General features: G+C 40.3%; 3 protein-coding genes across 7 annotated transcripts in view; 1 reads left to right on the forward strand and 2 right to left on the reverse strand.

Annotated features, from left to right (window-relative positions):
* Positions 1-1,130: 1,130 nt before the first annotated feature.
* On the reverse strand, positions 1,131-4,346 carry LOC121895651 (aromatase). Its single transcript, XM_042409032.1, has 9 exons — positions 4,076-4,346; positions 3,819-3,969; positions 3,573-3,727; positions 3,271-3,465; positions 2,993-3,107; positions 2,774-2,885; positions 2,433-2,595; positions 2,030-2,271; positions 1,131-1,612 (listed from the first exon to the last, which is right to left on the reverse strand). The coding sequence occupies exons 1-9, from the start codon at positions 4,269-4,271 to the stop codon at positions 1,355-1,357; spliced, it is 1,587 nt and encodes a 528-aa protein (XP_042264966.1). The 5' UTR covers positions 4,272-4,346; the 3' UTR covers positions 1,131-1,354.
* A 4,098-nt stretch (positions 4,347-8,444) lies between these two features.
* Positions 8,445-13,796, forward strand: gldn (gliomedin). The gene is made up of 10 exons (XM_042395199.1): positions 8,445-9,248; positions 10,124-10,175; positions 10,262-10,279; positions 10,421-10,519; positions 11,095-11,196; positions 11,347-11,463; positions 12,213-12,296; positions 12,391-12,516; positions 12,651-12,801; positions 12,883-13,796. Exons 1-10 carry the CDS (start codon positions 8,703-8,705, stop codon positions 13,346-13,348), a joined length of 1,761 nt encoding a protein of 586 aa, XP_042251133.1. The 5' UTR covers positions 8,445-8,702; the 3' UTR covers positions 13,349-13,796.
* A 335-nt stretch (positions 13,797-14,131) lies between these two features.
* dmxl2 (Dmx-like 2) overlaps positions 14,132-18,610 on the reverse strand; it is a 39,968-nt gene continuing 35,489 nt past the window's right edge. For all 5 annotated transcript variants that reach the window (XM_042394818.1, XM_042395067.1, XM_042394983.1 and 2 more), the window contains 7 exons: positions 17,683-17,743; positions 17,415-17,542; positions 17,228-17,305; positions 16,999-17,090; positions 16,853-16,905; positions 16,531-16,748; positions 14,132-15,863 (listed from right to left, as the gene is read on the reverse strand). In XM_042394818.1, coding sequence (XP_042250752.1) covers positions 15,657-15,863; positions 16,531-16,748; positions 16,853-16,905; positions 16,999-17,090; positions 17,228-17,305; positions 17,415-17,542; positions 17,683-17,743 — 837 coding nt within the window. In that variant the 3' untranslated portion in view covers positions 14,132-15,656. The remainder of the gene's footprint in view (positions 15,864-16,530; positions 16,749-16,852; positions 16,906-16,998; positions 17,091-17,227; positions 17,306-17,414; positions 17,543-17,682; positions 17,744-18,610) is intronic.

The raw sequence follows: 18,610 nt of genomic DNA on the forward strand, positions 1-18,610 counted from the left end.
AGGACAGGAGTGAGATGAGGGTTAATGAGAATACAGTGATTCATTCGCTATATCCCAGGACACCTGCAAGAAACAGCCTGTTATACACACATATCGGAGATAACACATACACAGTTAACACTTTGTAAACCTGAAAACCCCTTAAAAGGAACAATTTTAGAGCATGAATTAAATATGACCAAGCCTCAATCTCAATATGGATTAAAACAGTTAACACACACACACTGCTACAGTACACACACAGCTGCTGGGGTGGTGAAGTGGTCTGCTGCAGATAATGATTAGCCTACCAACCACTTGTGTTTTCTTTTTCCTGAAAAACTCTTCTCATGTTACTATAATCAGCACAACCAGCTCCCAGGTGGTGGAGTTCCTTTATTTTAGGCGTTTCACAGTCTTGCATCATCAATGACGGACAGCTGATGGCTGACATGTCTGGAGGAGCTGCACTACGCAGCTGACAACCTTATCTACATGTGTGTTTTCTCTTAGTTTTCATTCAGTACCTCTATCTCTGTTTCTCTCCTGTATCAAATGTGCAAACAAACATGCTTGTGAGTAGAGCTCCTGTGGTCTTTCAGTTTAATCCTTTGAGTGGTTTTAGTGTGTCGAGAGTGGAGGCAAAACAAATTGAAGCATCTGTGTGTGAAATGTATTGTTTGCCCAGGGGCGGCTGTAATAGAACATTATGAACAGATTGGTTGCTTAATTTAGTCTGTGCTGAGGATAAAGACACATCGCTGTGTTATGTGTTGTAGTGCCCTCTCCTGACTGCTATTCGCAAACACAAAAAGTAAGAGTGATATTATACATTAATAATGATAATGATAATAACACCAAGAAGCAACTTTACTTATATTGTATCTCTCCTACACAAAATGCAGCTTCACAAGACAAAAAAAGCAAGATGATTTAAAGAACAGTGAAAAAAGGAATACATTTAAAAAGAGGAAGGAGGTAAAGTAGTTAAATAATATAAAATTATTAGGTGGATCCATGTTAAAAAAAAACATGTTTAAAAAGATTTTTTTATCTTCTAGACTACTGGGAGGTTAAATCATGCAAAACTGTCAGTTTTGCATGGTTGTTAATATTTCCTAGTGAAAAGAAAAGACGACATCACCACATAATGTTGGCACAATAATTTATTTACATGTCTAAACGTAACTTACATTTCACATCATGCATAAAAGTTAAGTAGAAATACAGTTTTTAAATATATACTTTAATATAAAACGTATAGCTATGTACAGTCATGAGATAATATAAATGTAGTTAAGGAGATCATATATATGTATTTACATGTATGTGTATATTCTGTATAAATGTTTGGTAAGAAAACAAAGAAAAAGTCTCAGAGTGTTTGCCAGCTGCCTCTCTTTCTAGGTAAGAATCTCATGGTGAGATGTTCGGCCTCCTGCTCATGCTCCACAGGCTTCTGGGAGAGGTTGTTGGTTTGTAGGAGGCAGTCCAGGGTCAAGCCCTTATGCGGGCAAACAGAGTACTGGGAGAGCAACGTCACCAGGATGGATTTCATCATGACCATGGCGATGTGTTTGCCAACGCAGGCGCGAGGGCCTGAACCGAACGGCTGGAAGTAACGGCGAGGTGCCTGAAGGACAATGGAGGGGTGGGAAGAAGGATGATAGAGGTAGTTAAAGCCTCTGACAACTTGATTTAAAATCATAAGTATTTTTCTATAACATTAAATATCAATTAATGTTAAAGCTAAAAAAAAGTCAAAACTCACAACTGTAAAAATCTGCCCCCAGATTTTGATTTAAATGTTGCTAAATCCTGGTTTGTGCACAAAAGTACATGAAAAACAACTTTTTAAGCAGATTCCTGCCCAAAACTGTGTGATCACATAGGACCCCACTGCTCATAGTAAGAAACTAGTTAAGAAAATAGGTTTTAAGGACTTTAGGAGTTTCTTTATTCACTTGAAGCTTTATTTAAAAAAAAAAAAATCTTAAGCTTTTGAGCCTCAGACTTGCAGATAAAAAACAAAACAACTTTGCCCACTTACATTTTTCTCAAAGTTTTCCAGACTGAATTCATTGGGTTTACAGAAAAACTCTGTCCGATGCATGCGGCCAGTGTTCAGAATGATATTTGTGCCCTTTGGAACCCTGTAGCCATCAATGATGTCATCAGACAGGGCACGACGCATGGTGAAGTCCACCACAGGATGGAAGCGCAAGCATTCGTCAATGAAGCTCTCCATCACCTGCAACTTCTGGAGGTCCCCGTTCTGAAGCTGTCTGTCACCTACAGCAAGAAAAAGAATCTTTATTTTCATTTTGCTTACATTATTCATTAGAGTATTTTGTTTAACTTATTCTAAAAAGAAAATTGACAGACAGCACTTAATCTCTTTTATATTTCATCAATGTGTGTGTGCCTTTAAGTCTTGATTCTCAAGTCCTTACCTACAACAGTGTCTATCTCCTGTAGCATCCGCAGCTCCACATCTGGATTCTGTTTGAGGAGCAGCAGCATGAAGAAGAGGCTGACGGACATAGTGTCTGGTGCAGCAATCACCATCTCCAACACACATTGCCTCACATTCTCAGCAGACAGTTCGCCGTGGTTCTGAAAACACATACACACACTAAGGTGAATGTGTTGACTTGGCAGGAAAAGAGTTTCATAAGAGTTTCAGCTTATGGGGTAAAGGAAGGAGATAAGTTGAAGAGTGAAGAAGAGAGAAGGGAGTCGACTTTCTTTCAAGTTGAGATTAAAAAAAAAAAGATTCAACTGTCAGACTGACCTGTGCGAATATGAGCTCTGCAGTGAAGTTGATGTTGTCCAGTTTATCTGCCTGCTCCATTTCTCTCCTCTTCTGTTCTACAAGGATCTCTATGGCATCTTGCAACTCCTGGCTGCAAAATAACCAACAACACTCGATAAAAAAATTGAGAAATCTAAAGGTGGGTTTCTATATGTTGAAGCATGATATTATAAATATCATAATAATAAAATGACTCACGCTGCTGTCTTGTGCCTCTGGTGAATCCAGTCGAACTTAAAGTAGATGTCTGGTTTGATCAGCACAGTCTGCCAGGTGTCAAAATACTTTTGAATCTTCAGCAGCAGCTCTTCCTCTGAACACAGAATTAACACAAATTAATGCAAAAATTATTGTAAAATCTTAATTTATCCAAACTGATGAATTTGAGTATTTGAGCTCCCACATGTGTCTGTTCCATCTTTCTAGACAGACAGATTTAAAAAATACAACTTGCATGATAACACATGCCTACTCACCATTGACAGGTACACCCAGGAAGAGTCTGTTGGAGATGTCAACCACGGTGCCGCGCAGCAGACTGAGAACATCCACATGACCCAAGCTGTCACTTGCTGTTGTCTTTGTGTGAACTCCCCTCAGGCCGTCCAGGTGTGTCTGTGTGGAAGAGATGCAAACATCCACCGTCTGCTGCAACCCCGGACCTGTCAGGGCTGACACAGAAAGTTTCTCCTGGTTAAGTTCAGTCAGATATTTTGTGTCTGAAATCATTAACTGGATACATCAGTAATCTACAAGGCTGAATGTATTTAAGTGTTACCTTTGCTGAAATAGGTGCGCATCTTTTTCCACAGAGTTATGTTGTTGTTAAATATGATGCCTCTCTCATTCATGCCAAGGCAGCTGAGACCCAGCTTGCTCCCAAAACGTGAAATGTAATGCCCACGCCTTAGTACATGGTGCACCGCTGATGCCCTAAAGATAAAAAAAACACAGCAGATGATCATTTTACCCTTTCATTGAGTTTTTGGTAAATTTAAATCTTCAGGATTAAGAGATAACAAACCTGCTGATTATGAGAGTCTCCTCTCCCCTGATCCAGACTCTGACTATGTCGCCATATTTGTTGTTGTAGTAGTTGCTGGCTGTGCCTATACCAGTCCAAATAAACCTCAAATATGACAGAAGTGGTCCCACACCCAGACAGAAAGAAGGACCTGTTGGTAAAAGATAAAAATGTATGTCAGCTGACACTAGTTTCTGTATTTCATACTTGATATATGACCGCTGAAGATAGTGATCCAGCTGTGTGACATGACCTACCTGGTGCAGTTTTCTTGTCTGTGTGGCTCCAGGCAACCAGCAGCAGACAGAAAAGCAGAATCAGGGTTCTGGTTGATACAGAAATGCCCATTGATCCTGCTACAGTGGCATTCTGGGACACAGAGACCAGGTCTGACACTATGGTGTCCAGACCGACAGGAGCCAAGGCCCCTTCACAAGCAGAGATCAGATCCATAAGAAGACAGATTCAGAACAACCTGCACACGTCTGCACTAAACAATCGACCAGCCCAAGTGATGAAAGCTGCCTCAACAAGCAGGGCATCCTCTTTATAGGCAGGCTGAGCTGGTTATGTGCCAGGTCAGGGTAGTCCAAAAGCCAAAACATGGGATAGAAAAGGTAAACAATACACTTGTGACCTTGGGGGTTGGGTTTGTGCCAGCGACCTTGAGGGTACAGGGCTGTATTTGACATTTTGGTGATGAGAAGCATGTGCTTCTCCTTTGAACATCAAAATAATCTGGAATCTCAATCTAGTTGGAAAAACAAACAAACAAAAAAATAGCCCGGGGGCAATCTGTGTTATTATTGCTATTATTATTATTACAGATTTATCTGTCTTGCAAAATTAAATGCTCTGTTTTATTTTATATTTTTTTTATTTGTTTTATTTATAACATCCAATCTTCTTTCATTTCAATTATTCTGTTATAAGGAAGAAAGACAAGAGACAGTTAAGATTGAATTACTGTAAAATATGTCAAATACAGTTAGTTTTTCAGTCTCCATAATAAATATACTGTAGGTTTCATTATAATGTTTCAAAAGTTCCCTTTGCATTTGAATTATTTTTTGAATGGATTCTTGAGAATGTACTTTATTTGTGTCCATCAGCCCACCAGTAGATGGAGATCAGAGCAGTGAGGCATTTAACCTTTAGATTTTCTGCAGCATACATGCATGAGTTTGAATCACATGCACTGACTATGATGACTATGATCAAACCATAAGTTCAGTAGCAGCTCCTGTGTTTAACTACTCATTGAGGACGAGGATGTCATATCCTCTGTACTTTTTTCAGAGAATTTGGGGAGTGCAGTTTATATTTAAAGTTACACATAATGACAGATCCCATATTTTTCAAATGAGGGCCATTACATTCAGTCAATCTTTTTTTTTCAGGCCAAAAAAAATAAAGAAATACATGAATGAATATACATCAATGCAACCATTTTCTTCACCAGTATTGAAAGAAAGAAATGAAAGAAAGCAGCTTTTAGATCATCATGGAAACATGAAAACTATCAAAATTAATAGATTGTACAGAATCTTTCAGGTCTCTTCAAAATGATTTTGACCTTTTTTAAAAATCCTGTCTTGTCACCACTGCATCTTTTCCATGTCTGTGTTCATATCTGTGTAATCTGTCAACACAACATGCACTGTGTCAGTTTTGTCTCAAAGTTTATCCCCATATTTATAAAAAAAACTTACTTAGTGTACTTTTAATGGTCTCATTACTCAACTTGTTTCCTGTTTATATATTTTTTATGCACCCTTTTATTGCTTTCAATGAAATATGAACTCTTTGAACCGTGTTTCAAATCTATCTTCTACCTATCTACTAAGTCCCAGTTGCTTCATGTTATTTGTTTGGTTTTATTTCATTAGTGACAAAGCCCATGCTGTTTGGAGCGAAAACTGCCTTTGTTCCATCTAATCTGTATAAACGACGCCATGAATTCACTCACCGCCTACACTCAAGCCCAAGAATGTGCGCCGTTCAAATGGCCGACTGTGTGGTGAGATGATGGCTGAGACCTAGATTGTTCTGCATGATTAAGCAGAGACATCCCCCCCTGTTCTTCCTGAAAACAGATGTTAATGTAACCTTGTCTCCAGGCTCTGTGTTGTGGTCAACCGCATCTTTGTCTCCAACACAAATGTAGGAAATTGTTAATAGAGAGTTGTTGAAAAGTGGTTAAATGTCTGGATGACATTTATTAACTTGTTTACTTTTGACTTATGCTACCCTGCTCTTATAAAAAGGGGAATATTACACATGTATCCTGATAACTGTAGGAGTATGTTGGGATATTCATAGTAAATATATAGTAAAAGAGACAGTTAATATATGGAAAAATGAGAAAAAGAGGGATATGACATGTATCAACAGTGAGTGGATGTGAGTTTAAAACATATGCGAACTGCTTAAACAAACTCGAGGATTGATCTCATTGCAGAGTTGGAGACAACAAGGATGAGATGCATTAAAATCCCCTCCACCTCTCACTTCATTTCACATTTTTAAAGAATATTATTGTGTCTAGAAATTTACAGCTCATGGCTGTTTTAACATTTTTCTGTCATCAATTTACAAATTCTATAGTTCTCAATGACTGTCAATCTTTCTTTTAAAAAATAAGGTCAACACTCATTATTCTACAGCATGACTGTATTTTGACAAGGTTTTGTTCGTAAAAACACACCAAGAAATACATTTTATCTTCAAATTTCATAATGAAAATAAAAACATGAGGCTTTCTGTTACAAATAGGGCCAGTACCCTAGTTTAGTTTTGTTAGTAAAAATACTTGTAATGCCACAAAAGTGACAGGTCTTCCTTTCAAAAAAAAAAATAGAGTAAAATGATGGTAATGCTATATTGTGTTAGCAGGAAATACACTAAATTTTACTGTTAAATTCCATAATGACAAAAATGTGATATGATGGTGACTCTACAACATAACTGTATTTTTACAAGGTTGTTAATATACTATTTATGACTTTACGTATTGGCTTGTTTCCCTTGTCTTTCTTTACTGTGCCATTTTATTGATTTTGTGTAATTTATTCACTTCTATTTTCAATGTCGTAAGTAACAAACATTGAATGACCCTGTGTATGAATTGTGTTATCCAAATACAGTTGATTTGACAAAATGTGTTGTTTTTTTTACTGTCATTTCTTGTTTTTAAGCCTTTTGAATTTCACTGACAACAGCTTGCATTAAAAAAAAAAAAATCTTGGAAAGAGAGGCTGTGGCAGGATGAAGTTTGCAGAAGACTTGCCAGGTCTCTTGGGTGCTCTTGGCCAGGAGTAGTAAGACAGCCATGAACCTCTCAGCTCTGTGGTAGGACGACAGATAACGCTGCTGCTTTGCCAAAAAAATCCAAAAAGAAACAGAAAATGTAAGATAAGAAACCAGGGGTGGAGAAGATCATGTCAATCAATTTCCACCACATACTTTAGTATAATGAATCCTCATTTTGTCTGAATCTTGTAGCTTTGTGCTTTTTTTTATCCTCAATCTCAAGCACAGTGAAGGAGAGACTACAAAGGGAAAGACCACAGTGCTCTTAAGACTGTATGTATCAGATGTACACATCTGCTGAAGCAATTCAAGCTGTCCAACAACTGTCTGTCGGTGACCTACAGCTTCAGGCGGGAATCCACACACCAGCTCCGGTCAACAGAGCTCAGGACCTGAGTCTAACAGTAATGTTACATGACTATTTTCCCTCTCGCTCTCCTTTCTCCTTTTGTGTGTGTGTGTGTGTGTGTGCAAGTTATATGGGGCTTGACATGCCTCTAGGAGTGCTGTAGGTGAGCTTCATTCATCCAGCACTGCTCTGTGTCATAACAGAGGCCAATTAGCTGTCTCACTGTATTGTTATTAAAGAAATCACTGGGTGATTACTGAAAATGAGATGAGCCACCCACACTGAGGTTAAAGAGGCAGCACCAACTCCCGTAACAGTCAAGGATGCTTCAAATGCCTGGAGTGACTTTTTTTTCTTCTTCTGCTGACTTGTCATTTTTCTGTTTAAATGTCACTTTTCTGTTCCAAATCAAAGCAATGGAAATGGGTCATAGTTACAGATAGTTGGTGGATGGAAGCTGCGAGGATGTGACAAGGAGCAGCGCCCAGGAGAGAAATGAGAAATGAAGGGGAAATACTGGAGCTTGGGAAGAGAGGGCATGAACCAACTCCATGAAAAGTCTCTAGCTAGTGGATAATGATGATACATATTGTTGTAATATATTTCCTTTTAACTCAAGACTTGTTTCATTGTAATAATATCTAAACTTATATGTAAGCATGAATGACCAGTTAGTTTGTCTGGTGCAATGCCTGCTTTCGTACGTATGACATTATTATGTATGTGAACGCTTTCATGCGTACATCATACTTACATGTGTGTGTGTGTGTGTGTGTGTGTGTCTGTGTGTGCGCGTATCTACGTGTGTATGTGATGTCAGTCTGCCCACGGCGGTGCAGTAGAATGGGTTGTGCTGAATATAAATCAGGTGACTGAACAGGCGGGGGTTTCTTCCCAGACAAGCCCAGAAGATTGTGTAATGCCCACTCCTACATTACTGGTTTGCATGTACACACACACACACATACACACACATATACACACACAAAACCCCTTCTCCACTTGGCAAACAACACAACAAGCACTGTATTTACCAGTCTGCCTTCAGATAGACCACCCGGGTGGAGCACAGACACTGACAGCAAAGGACTTCCATCCTATTGGATTTGTTTGGCTTTAGTTGATTTGATTTTTGGTGGCACCATCTTGGTTTTCTGCGTCCTGAGTGACTTTTTTTTCCACTTTGATATTCATTGCTGTGCTGGAACATCATTCCGCTGTGAATGCTGAGGACTGTGTGTGACCCTCAGAAACGAGGAGGTGAAGTGGTAACCATGTGGATCCCGACCCCCAGCATGACTCTCCCTCAGCGGATGGTGCTGTATGGGACGTGTTTTGTGGCGCTGGTAAACTCTGTGGGCCTTCTGGTGCTCCTGGTCCAGCAGAGTCAGCAGCAGGTCCGGCTGGAGCAGACGGAGGCAAGACTGACAGAGGTGGAGCAGAGCTCGGTGGTGGAGTTCCTACAGGAGGTGCCCAGAGGAGGAGCGGGGATGCGGGCGAGCAAAGTGGAGCAGCAGCAGTACCAATACCAGTACTCCAGGAACAAGAGGAGTGAGGGGCTAGAGAAAGAGCTAGAGCAGGAGCTGAGGGAGCCTCAGCAGGGGGAAGGACTGGAGCTCAATCAGCAGGAGGTCAGCCAGGAGGTGGGAGAGGAAACAGAGAAGAAGATGAAGGATGATGTGAAACACAAGCATCGGCACAGCCAGAGTTACCACAAGGCACATGTGCAGGACGACATGATGATGATGATGACTTACTCCATGGTCCCGGTGAGATGAGATCCCTGCTGGTAGACAGTATGTAGACTGAGAGAGAGAGAGGAGGATGAGGGAGTGCAGGAAAACAGATGTTTAAATACTGCACACAGTCTATCATATCTTATTTACTCTGTTGTTGCTGACCAAGGCTGGATTAACTTCTGGGTAAACTGAGTTGGCACCTGCCTGCTGCAGGGCCTCTGATAATCAGGGGCCCAGAGGGATCCAGGTTTACTATGGCAATTACTATGTGGTAATTTGATTAACTGGCAATTTAAATTAAAATAATAGAGCCCTTTAGATCAGTGGTTCTCAAACTTTTTCACATCAAGGACCCCTAAACTGACACAAATTAGACCATGGACCCCTATTTGATAAGATTTTGTCCCAGGGTCCCCTCATAAGATTTTTGCTTTTAGATATTTTATTACAGAAAGTGTATGAAACCCATGATCAAAATAGACATAAATTATGTCATTGTTTTAATTATGGATGGTATTAGAGTGAAAATAAATGATTCCCTTTTTGCTGGGAACCCTCTGGAATCCCATCCAGGACCCCTGGGGGTCCCTGGACCCTACTTTGAGAACCACTGCTTTAAATGACTTGTAATATCTTCCTAATCTTGTAGAGGATAAAATCTAGTTTTAAGGACTTTATTATTTTTATTTTACTGTATATTGTGCTGACATGGTACATATAATTAATTTAATATTCTAAATTTGTGATTGATCAGATTACCAGATTACCATTACAGACAAATTACTAATTACAAACTAACACATAAATAATGCAGACTGAAACGGGAGGTCAATCAGGGCCACAGTTAGCTGTTGCTGACATCAGAATATTTTGATTCCACTGTGAAATCTTCTCTTTCTCTGCAGATCAAACTGCTGATCGACATTTGCAACAGCACCAAGGGAGTCTGCATAGCCGGTATGTCTTACAAATACACTTTTTGTGATCTCATAAAAAAAAAAATCACTTTATATAGTCTAACATCCTCAAACTTTCTGTTGCAGGACCCCCAGGGCCGCCTGGTAAGTGAACCATTAATTCCGTTTTAATTCAAATTAAAAGTGTAGACACACTGTATGTCTCCTTTGTGGTTAAGTGACCCATATACTTTCTGAATGTGTTTTCCATTCGGCCCATGGTGATGATTTTTTGTGTTACCGTAGGTTTGCCTGGTATGGACGGTATGCCTGGCCACAATGGGACTGATGGCATCCCAGGACTGAATGGACAGCCCGGGGCTGACGGAAAACGAGGAAAAAGAGGTAAGCCTAACAAGAGTGAGGCTCTATCCTGTTTTGACTCATCATCCATTTTCATCAATGCCTCAGGCAATAGTGGCCATTTCAGTAAAGAACAACTGGTACAATGTAACAGTCAAAGGGTTGAGTATAACCTGAGGGTAAAAATACCAAAATACCAAGTAGCACACACAGTCACTTAAAATCAAAATCATGCACACAAACACACAGACAAAGACACAAACTTAGAGCATAAGAACGCACCAGGTTTCCTGATATAACCCTGTATCATAATGACATCAGATTTTATTTACAGTGGATTCTACATGTAATTCATAAATGTCTGGAGAGGATGAAACGACTCTTCTTCTCTCACATTCTCAGCTAATATTATTCATGTCTGTGGTTTCTGGACTTCAGCTGAATCAGCCGGAAAACTCTCTCAGTGTTCTCCCACTTTACTCGATTATCCTCCCCAGTACATGTGCATGATTCACACTCACAAGTCAATGGAATGACTCACACTTTTCACAATAGGCCAGAGTGCGCTGAGCTTAAGAATTCAATTGGGAGCTATTTTGCACAATGTCTTCCTAAAGGGCCCCCTGGTGAGAAAGGAGAACCGGGCGAGAAAGGAGAGCGAGGCGAGCCTGGTCCCCCTGGAGAGAAGGGCCAACCATCCAATGATGTCATTATTGAGGGCAAGTAAAGCTGTGCACTCATGACTTGCTGTCACTTGAACAATTTTTCATCTACAGCTTTAAAGTATAATGATGGGAATTGCAAAATTTCTTTCAAAATGCCATCTTCCGTTTCAGCGGTTTAGACGTTGTCCTCACTTGTTTGTACAGGTCCTCCTGGTCCTCCAGGACCTCCTGGGCTCATGGGCCCTCCTGGACCTCCGGGCCCTCAGGGGCCTCCCAGAATAAGGCACCACAGAGCCCACCTACAAGCTGCTCAGACCCTGGGTAAGAGGTCTTAATTGACCTATATCAAACATGTTCACAGCTGGTGATATTGAAAGTAGAGCTGCAACAATTAGTCAATTAGTTGATCAAAGGAAGATTAATTGGCAACTATTTTAATAATTAAAAAAAATGTTAAAGTCAATTTTTAAGCAAAAATGCCAAAAATGTGATGGCTCCAGGTTTTTAAATGTGAGAAATTGCATACAGGTTATGTCATGCAGTAACACATACATGGTATGTTGTACATTATAGTAAATGTAATGTTTTTAGGTTGTAGACTGTTAGTCAAACCAGAATATGTGATGATGTCACATTGTGCTCAAAGGTAATGGGCATTTTTTTTTTTTTTTTTTTTTTACAGTTTTCTGATGTTTTATAGAATAAAAATTATACTGAACAATTAATCGAAAATAATTGTTACTTGTAGCTCTATATAGTCACTCTTCTGGAGCTTTCGATCACATCACACAATCCTCCTCATTAGATGGACTTGCCCGGTTGTCATGGAGCTGTAGATGTTCTTTGAGTGGATATTTGAGCATCTTGCCATAATTCCATAACAACCGGGAAGAGTGTGTGCTACGATTGAAATTTCCATAACAACTAAACATGGACCTTGTAGTGAGACTGGTTTGTTTAAGTATTTGCTGCAGTTCTGTGTGCAATAGCAACATAAAATCATTACACTTCAATGACATCCTATTCATTCCAACACCGTGAATCACTGGAGATGAAATTCTGTATAACAGGGCCGTTACAAGCTATTCCAAACGATGAAACCTCATCTGTGAAGGAGACTGGGATTCTACATGAGAAGCCAGTAAAGAAGAATGGTGCGTTTTCAGTTTAGTGTGTCCACATGTACAATATGTGCTGGGTTCTAGAGAAATAAGCCTCCATTTGAGTTTTTATTTTGTTTCCCCTCAGAGTGCCTGATTAAGTCTTTGATCAACCCCAGGAATGTGACAAAGATGGAAAGCACATTTGGCATGTGGATGAAAGACACCGCTCAGCTGAATGATGAGCGTATATGGGTGGCAGAACACTTTTCTGGTAGGTTGGGTCCAGAGGATCATCAGCATCAATACTGATAAGATTTTAATTTTTGTGGTTCAAATCAAAGTCTAAATATTTTTTTTTAGTATTTCATTCAGATAACAGTGAACATTTTGCTCGTTGCTCCCCAGGTCGTGTGGTGAAGGAGTATAAAAGCATCGCCTATTTCCAGAACAATAGCAGTGAAATTGTGGACGTCAGAAAGTTCTTCCAGGGCTGCGGCCACACTGTTCACAATGGTTCCTTCTACTATCATATTGCTGGCACTTCCAGCATTGCCAGGTAGCAAACTTAAATATTATGCCACTGTTTCCATTTATTCCACTCCCTCTGGGTAACAATATGCTGCTTGTTTGTTCACAGATTTCACTTTCAAAGCAAGAGGCTTCACACTCTCACTATAGACAACGCTTTGTACCACAACCTCGCCTACCTGCTGCAAAACTCCAAGACCTACTTCAAACTGGCAGCAGATGAGAACGGCCTGTGGCTGATTTTTGCCTCCAGTGTGGATGAGAACATCATGGTGGCCCAGCTGGACCAGAAGACCTTCTCCATCACCTCCTACATTAATACCACCTACCCCCGCACCAAGGCCGGCAACGCCTTCATTGCATGTGGAGTTCTGTATGTCACCGACACCAAAGACACCAGAGTCACCTTTGCTTTTGACCTGCTGAAGGGCAAACCAGTCAATGTAACCTTTGACCTGAGGTCTCCGGGAGGAGTGTTGGCCATGCTGTCCTACAGCCCAAAGGACAGACACCTGTATGTGTGGGACCACGGCTACGTCAGGCTCTATGTAGTCCACTTCATCTCTGACGAGTGAGAACCAACATGCAGTACTGGCAGAATATAGGCAGACTGTTACATAGTCAGAGCAAAAAAGCCTGCTGACTACCAACTATTCGCTCAATCTTTGTATCCGAAACAGATGAACATGTCAACATCTCAACTTTATCATCCTGTAGAGCATTCCTATCAGCTGAACATATAACCAGTTATTATAAATCATGGTACCAGCCAATAATTATTGTGATGTGTAAAAAATAAAAACAGTGCTGTATTTGTATCCTATTCCCAATGTACATGTGAGATTTTACTAACAGTGTGATTTTTTTTTTTTTTTGCATTTTCTATCAAACAGTTGTACAATTTATACAAACTCGACTTTAGAGACCGTTTTGTGTTGTAAGTCATATTATTTTGTCTTTGCATGATTTAGTGAATGTTATCTTACATGTTTTTTTTTTTATAGAATTACATATTATCCACCCACTATTTTGTACATATACACAGTACACCTGCATTTGTAATGAAGCAGCATGGTCGCTTATTTCTATTGACAGAAAATTTAAAAAAAAAAAAAAAAAAAAAGGATGCCAAATCACCCTGATGAAATAAAAAGAATTTATTCACTTTACAAAGGTAAAACTCTGACCATGACCTGTTCTCTCACACCCCCCTCCAGGCTCCAAGTGCCCTACTGTAGTAAGCGTCTACCCATGATATTGGCTTCTTTTGCAGTACATGCACACACATACACACCAGACACCAGCAGGACCATTGGTAACACACTTAGGATACATACAGTACACATAGTGGGCAGAAAGAGGGAGAGAAACACAAATCTCTTTAATAAATACCATACATACACTTAACAAAAGTTACAACTAATCCAGCTGGTATGATACAAACCAAAAAATAAAGAAATGCTTTCATGTTTGTACAAGCTGTTGTGATATTTCATATATATATATATATATTTATATAATTTATATATTAAAACTATTTCAAACGTTTTACTACTAGGCCAAATGAAGCCAGACATTCATTTGTATATAACAGTTTCTTCTTCAATAACCCATTTGTTTGAAATAAACTTTTAGTGTCTCCATAATTTGAGTGCAAATATCTATTCCTTATGGATGAAACAGTAAAAACAACTAGTGAGGTAACACACACTTACATACAGTAGACTGTTGCACATCTCCCAGTGAGATACAGTAAAACCCCTTACATTCCTAAAATAAAAAGGCAATAAGTTAAATAGTTTTACAAAGGAATGGTAAACCAAACAAACACAAACATATAAATAATTTAAATAATAAAATAAAATTAATTAAAAAAACAAAAAAACCAAAAATAAAACAAATTCAAGAATATCTTGTGCAAAACCAGAAGTGAACCTTTGTGTTTCTGCTCTGGGTGGGTGGGCATTTATGTTTGGACCAGACAGATGGAAACATTGAAATCACAGTCACGAGAGTAAAACACATCATCTTCCAAACAGGAATGTTCTAGCAGTGAGTCTGCCACACAAACAGGCATTTGAGGGCAGGTGGGTGGGCAGGCGTACAGATGGCAGACACAGCAGAGTGAACGCACACTGGAGGACCGAACCGGGCCGGGTTGAGCCCAAACCAGGACAGACCAGAGTGTGTGACCGGGCAGCCAGTGAATTAGGGGGAGGGGGGTGGGGGGAGGGGTGTCACTATAGGAGCAATGCACCATCAAGTCTTCCATAAGGGCTGAGAAAAGCCGGGCAAAAAGGCAGGGGGGGGGGGCAAAACCATTGAAACAAAATGCAGATTCCAACAACTCGATTCACACTGGAAACCACTGACTTAATAACAAACCACAGTGCTGGTTACAGTAGATGCTAAGAGATTTCAGCTGTGGGCACAAAATGACGACAGTTACACACTTTTAAAATTTTTGCTTGAGCACTTTTACAGAGCACTATCAATAGACCTGTGATTGCACCGCGTAACGAGAACAGGACATGCATAGCTTCCCTATGGACACACTCTAAGAGTAGAGATTCTTCAATAAAAATTACAATAAATCTAGCTTTAAAATCAAGTATGTTACCTTTTGCTTGTAACTTTGCTTTCAGCCTTTGGGAAAAAAAAAATATTTGCAGCTCCGTTTGTCATTCTGGATATGATTTACATCAATCATCAGTAAACCTGTGAACACTGCACACTCTGAAAGATGTCAAAAGCGTGGTGATCTTTTGACCAAGTCTTCCACCATCAATTATACTATTAATGCCTAGCAAGTGTTACATAAGCTTTTGTGTTTTTTTCTTTCTGTCTCTTTCCTCTTTGGACCCTCAGAAGTGGAAGTAGGCGTTACAGGACGTCAACCAAGCTGGGGATATTGTAGCGGTCGGGGAGGACCCTCATCTTCAGGGTGCCGTCTGCTCCGCAGGTGAAGATGCGGTTACCGGGCCGCGTCTCCACCTGCATGACACCGGCACCGATGTTGCGGAAGATGGACTGCTTAGCGTGCTCAGTGCTAAAAGAGTGCATGAGCCCATGGCCGGCTAACTTCCACACCTGGAGAGTAGAAAGCAGGGGGACAGAGGAGGTGATTAGTGTCTTTTCTTTTTAAAACCAGTGTCACCAGACAACTGTTCATCATTATTTTTATTATGTGGAGCCTGTCACTGTGATCTTCATGAGCCAACCAGAGCAACCAGGAGTGCATTTGAGTGCTGTGAAGCTGAAAGTGGTGTGAAATTTTTGTAATTTTGTCGAAAACAGGTTGAAAACATTTTCACACTATCAAAATGTCATTTTTTTAAACACAATTTTGTCCTTTTAAGCTTCTTAAATGTGAGGATTTCCTGGTTTTCATAGCCTTCTATGATAGAAACTACATATGTTCGTCTTTTAGTCTGTTTTTTGTACACACCAAGAAATATGGAAAAATATCAATTTAAGCTTTAGGAAATTGTGATGGTTATTTTTCACCAATTACTCACATTTTCAATGTGATAAATTAGCCTAAAAAATATCTGGCACATTTATTCATGGTCTGTTTTTTCTATACTGAAACAGCAGAAAGGGAAAATTCCAACAAGATGATAGCTTAACTGCTAGAGAATATGAGGGGGTGGATTTTCTGAGTCAAGTAGGTTCCTTCCTATCTAGAAGGGGACATTTATCATCAAATGTGCTTTGGTGAGCGGATGAGTGAGTGAGTGGAGTATGTGTCTGTCACCTTCATGTTGCCCTCTGCGGATCCAGTGACGAAGAAGTCCTCGAAGGCATCCAGTGCGAGGGCCTTGATGGCTGAGTCATGGGCCTGGAAAGTGTGGAGCAGCTGTCTCTGGCGGATGTCAAACACGCACACAAAGCCCTTTCTGCCTCCAGTGATCAGCAGCTGCTGTTTGGGAGCATACTGCAGCACAGTGGCCCCGTTCTCATGGCAGGGGAACGCTGAGAGTGTGGGAGGGAGGAAATGTGAAATGGATCATAAAACAACTTGACATGCAGGAAAGATCACTGGAATAATCTTGTTTGAAGTGTTTTGGATGTCTTACCATGGACCATAGTATTGCTAGGTGAAATCAGAGTGTCCCACAGGCATACGTTTCTGTGGACAAAGTAAATAGAAGATAATATTAGTCAGTACCAACAGACAAAGAGCAGTGTTGGTTAAATAGTGGCGTTCAGTGCTGATGCTGACCTGTTATCATTGGACTGTCCGGCTGTGGCGATGAGGCTGGAGGACGTGATGAAGGCAAAATCTCCGCAGGTCTTAGTGTGGCACTGCCAACTCTGTCAGCAAGAACAGGGACGTGAAAAACACAGACTACATATTAAATGTTAATTATCAATATTTTGTTTTCTAAGGATGTGTTTGTGTGTGCTGGGGAGGTGTTGAAGGAGGTGGGGCAGGTGGGAGGTGAGCTCACCAGGTAGGGTTTAGGGTTGGAGGATGTCTGGTTGACCTGCCAGAGACTGAGGAAGCCCTCTCCATCAGCAACTCCACACTACAAGCAGAATACAGAGCAATCAGAGACACCATATTAAATAGACAAAACACAGGCGGTGCAGTGTGTGTGTGTGTGTGTGTGTGTGTGTGTGTGTGCGTGTGTGTACCTTATTGCCCTGGGAATTGAAATAGAGTCGGGTGACTCGAGCGTTGCCTGCTTGTCTGAAGCAGATGAGCTGCTGAGGTCTGTTCCATTCAAACATTCTCACACTGCCGTCCTGAGCCCCTGTCATGTCTGACGTGTGTGCAGACGCAGACACAAACACAAACACACACACGTGAGTAGTAAGAAGGAGAAACAGGGACAAAGACAGAAAGACTCAACCGTATATTGGTGATGACCTGCTATGCACAGACTTAAATGCAGACACTTACAATACTGATATATGGGGTGGGATGTCATTCTCTTCACATTGTTTAGATTTCTCTTCATTATCTGAAAGACATAAAAAAAAACATCCAGATGACCAACGATTTAATTTAAAAATAAATATTCTGTGTTTTGTGGTGCAAAACAAAACTACAGGATGTGACCATAAACATTTGAATATGTTAAATTAAATGTTTTCTCCACCAGATTTAACTCTTAACTGACACTTCAGTAACACTTCAACTTATCTCAGGTGATTCAAGCACTTTCACTTACTGACACTTAAACTCATTTCTGTGCTTGGACTTAAACTGACACTTCAACTCCTTCAACTTATTTTTAATGTCATCTCCAATATTTTACATACAAAAAATAATTGCTTACAGTTTACAGTGTTTACACCTGCATATTTCAGCATACCACTTTTCTTCAGAAAATGATAAATCAATTCCTCAAAATTTGTGGTTCCAGTCCTGCTAAATGTGTTATTACAATTAATTTATAAGGTGCATTGGAGGACGTCTCGTGTGGTGGTTCTTTATTGCCGAATAATGCAACACCAGCCATAAAACAAGCCTTAAACAGTCAGCAAACACATCTATTGTTCTCAAAAACTACAGGGAAGTTTGACAAAGCTCTCCGCTTTAGCTCAGACATGAGAGCAAAACACTCTGCTTACTTTAGAAACTCCCTTTTGTAATCCACTGAACGTGTATGAAACCCTCTGTCCTGTCTTGCTCAGTGTATCACACATAACATTTATCAAAATGGCTGGGACATGGAGAACCCTGGCTGTGTGACAGTGTGACGCAAATCTGTACCTTGGGTAGCCGGCTGTGAGAGCTGGTGCTATCTGTGTTTATATACGTACATCTCTGTCGTGCAAACCCACCCCCCTCTCTGTATCAGCCTCCATAGACTCAGCAGGCCAGC

Source organism: Thunnus maccoyii, chromosome 1, assembly GCF_910596095.1.
Source record: "Thunnus maccoyii chromosome 1, fThuMac1.1, whole genome shotgun sequence".
Taxonomy (NCBI): domain Eukaryota; kingdom Metazoa; phylum Chordata; class Actinopteri; order Scombriformes; family Scombridae; genus Thunnus; species Thunnus maccoyii.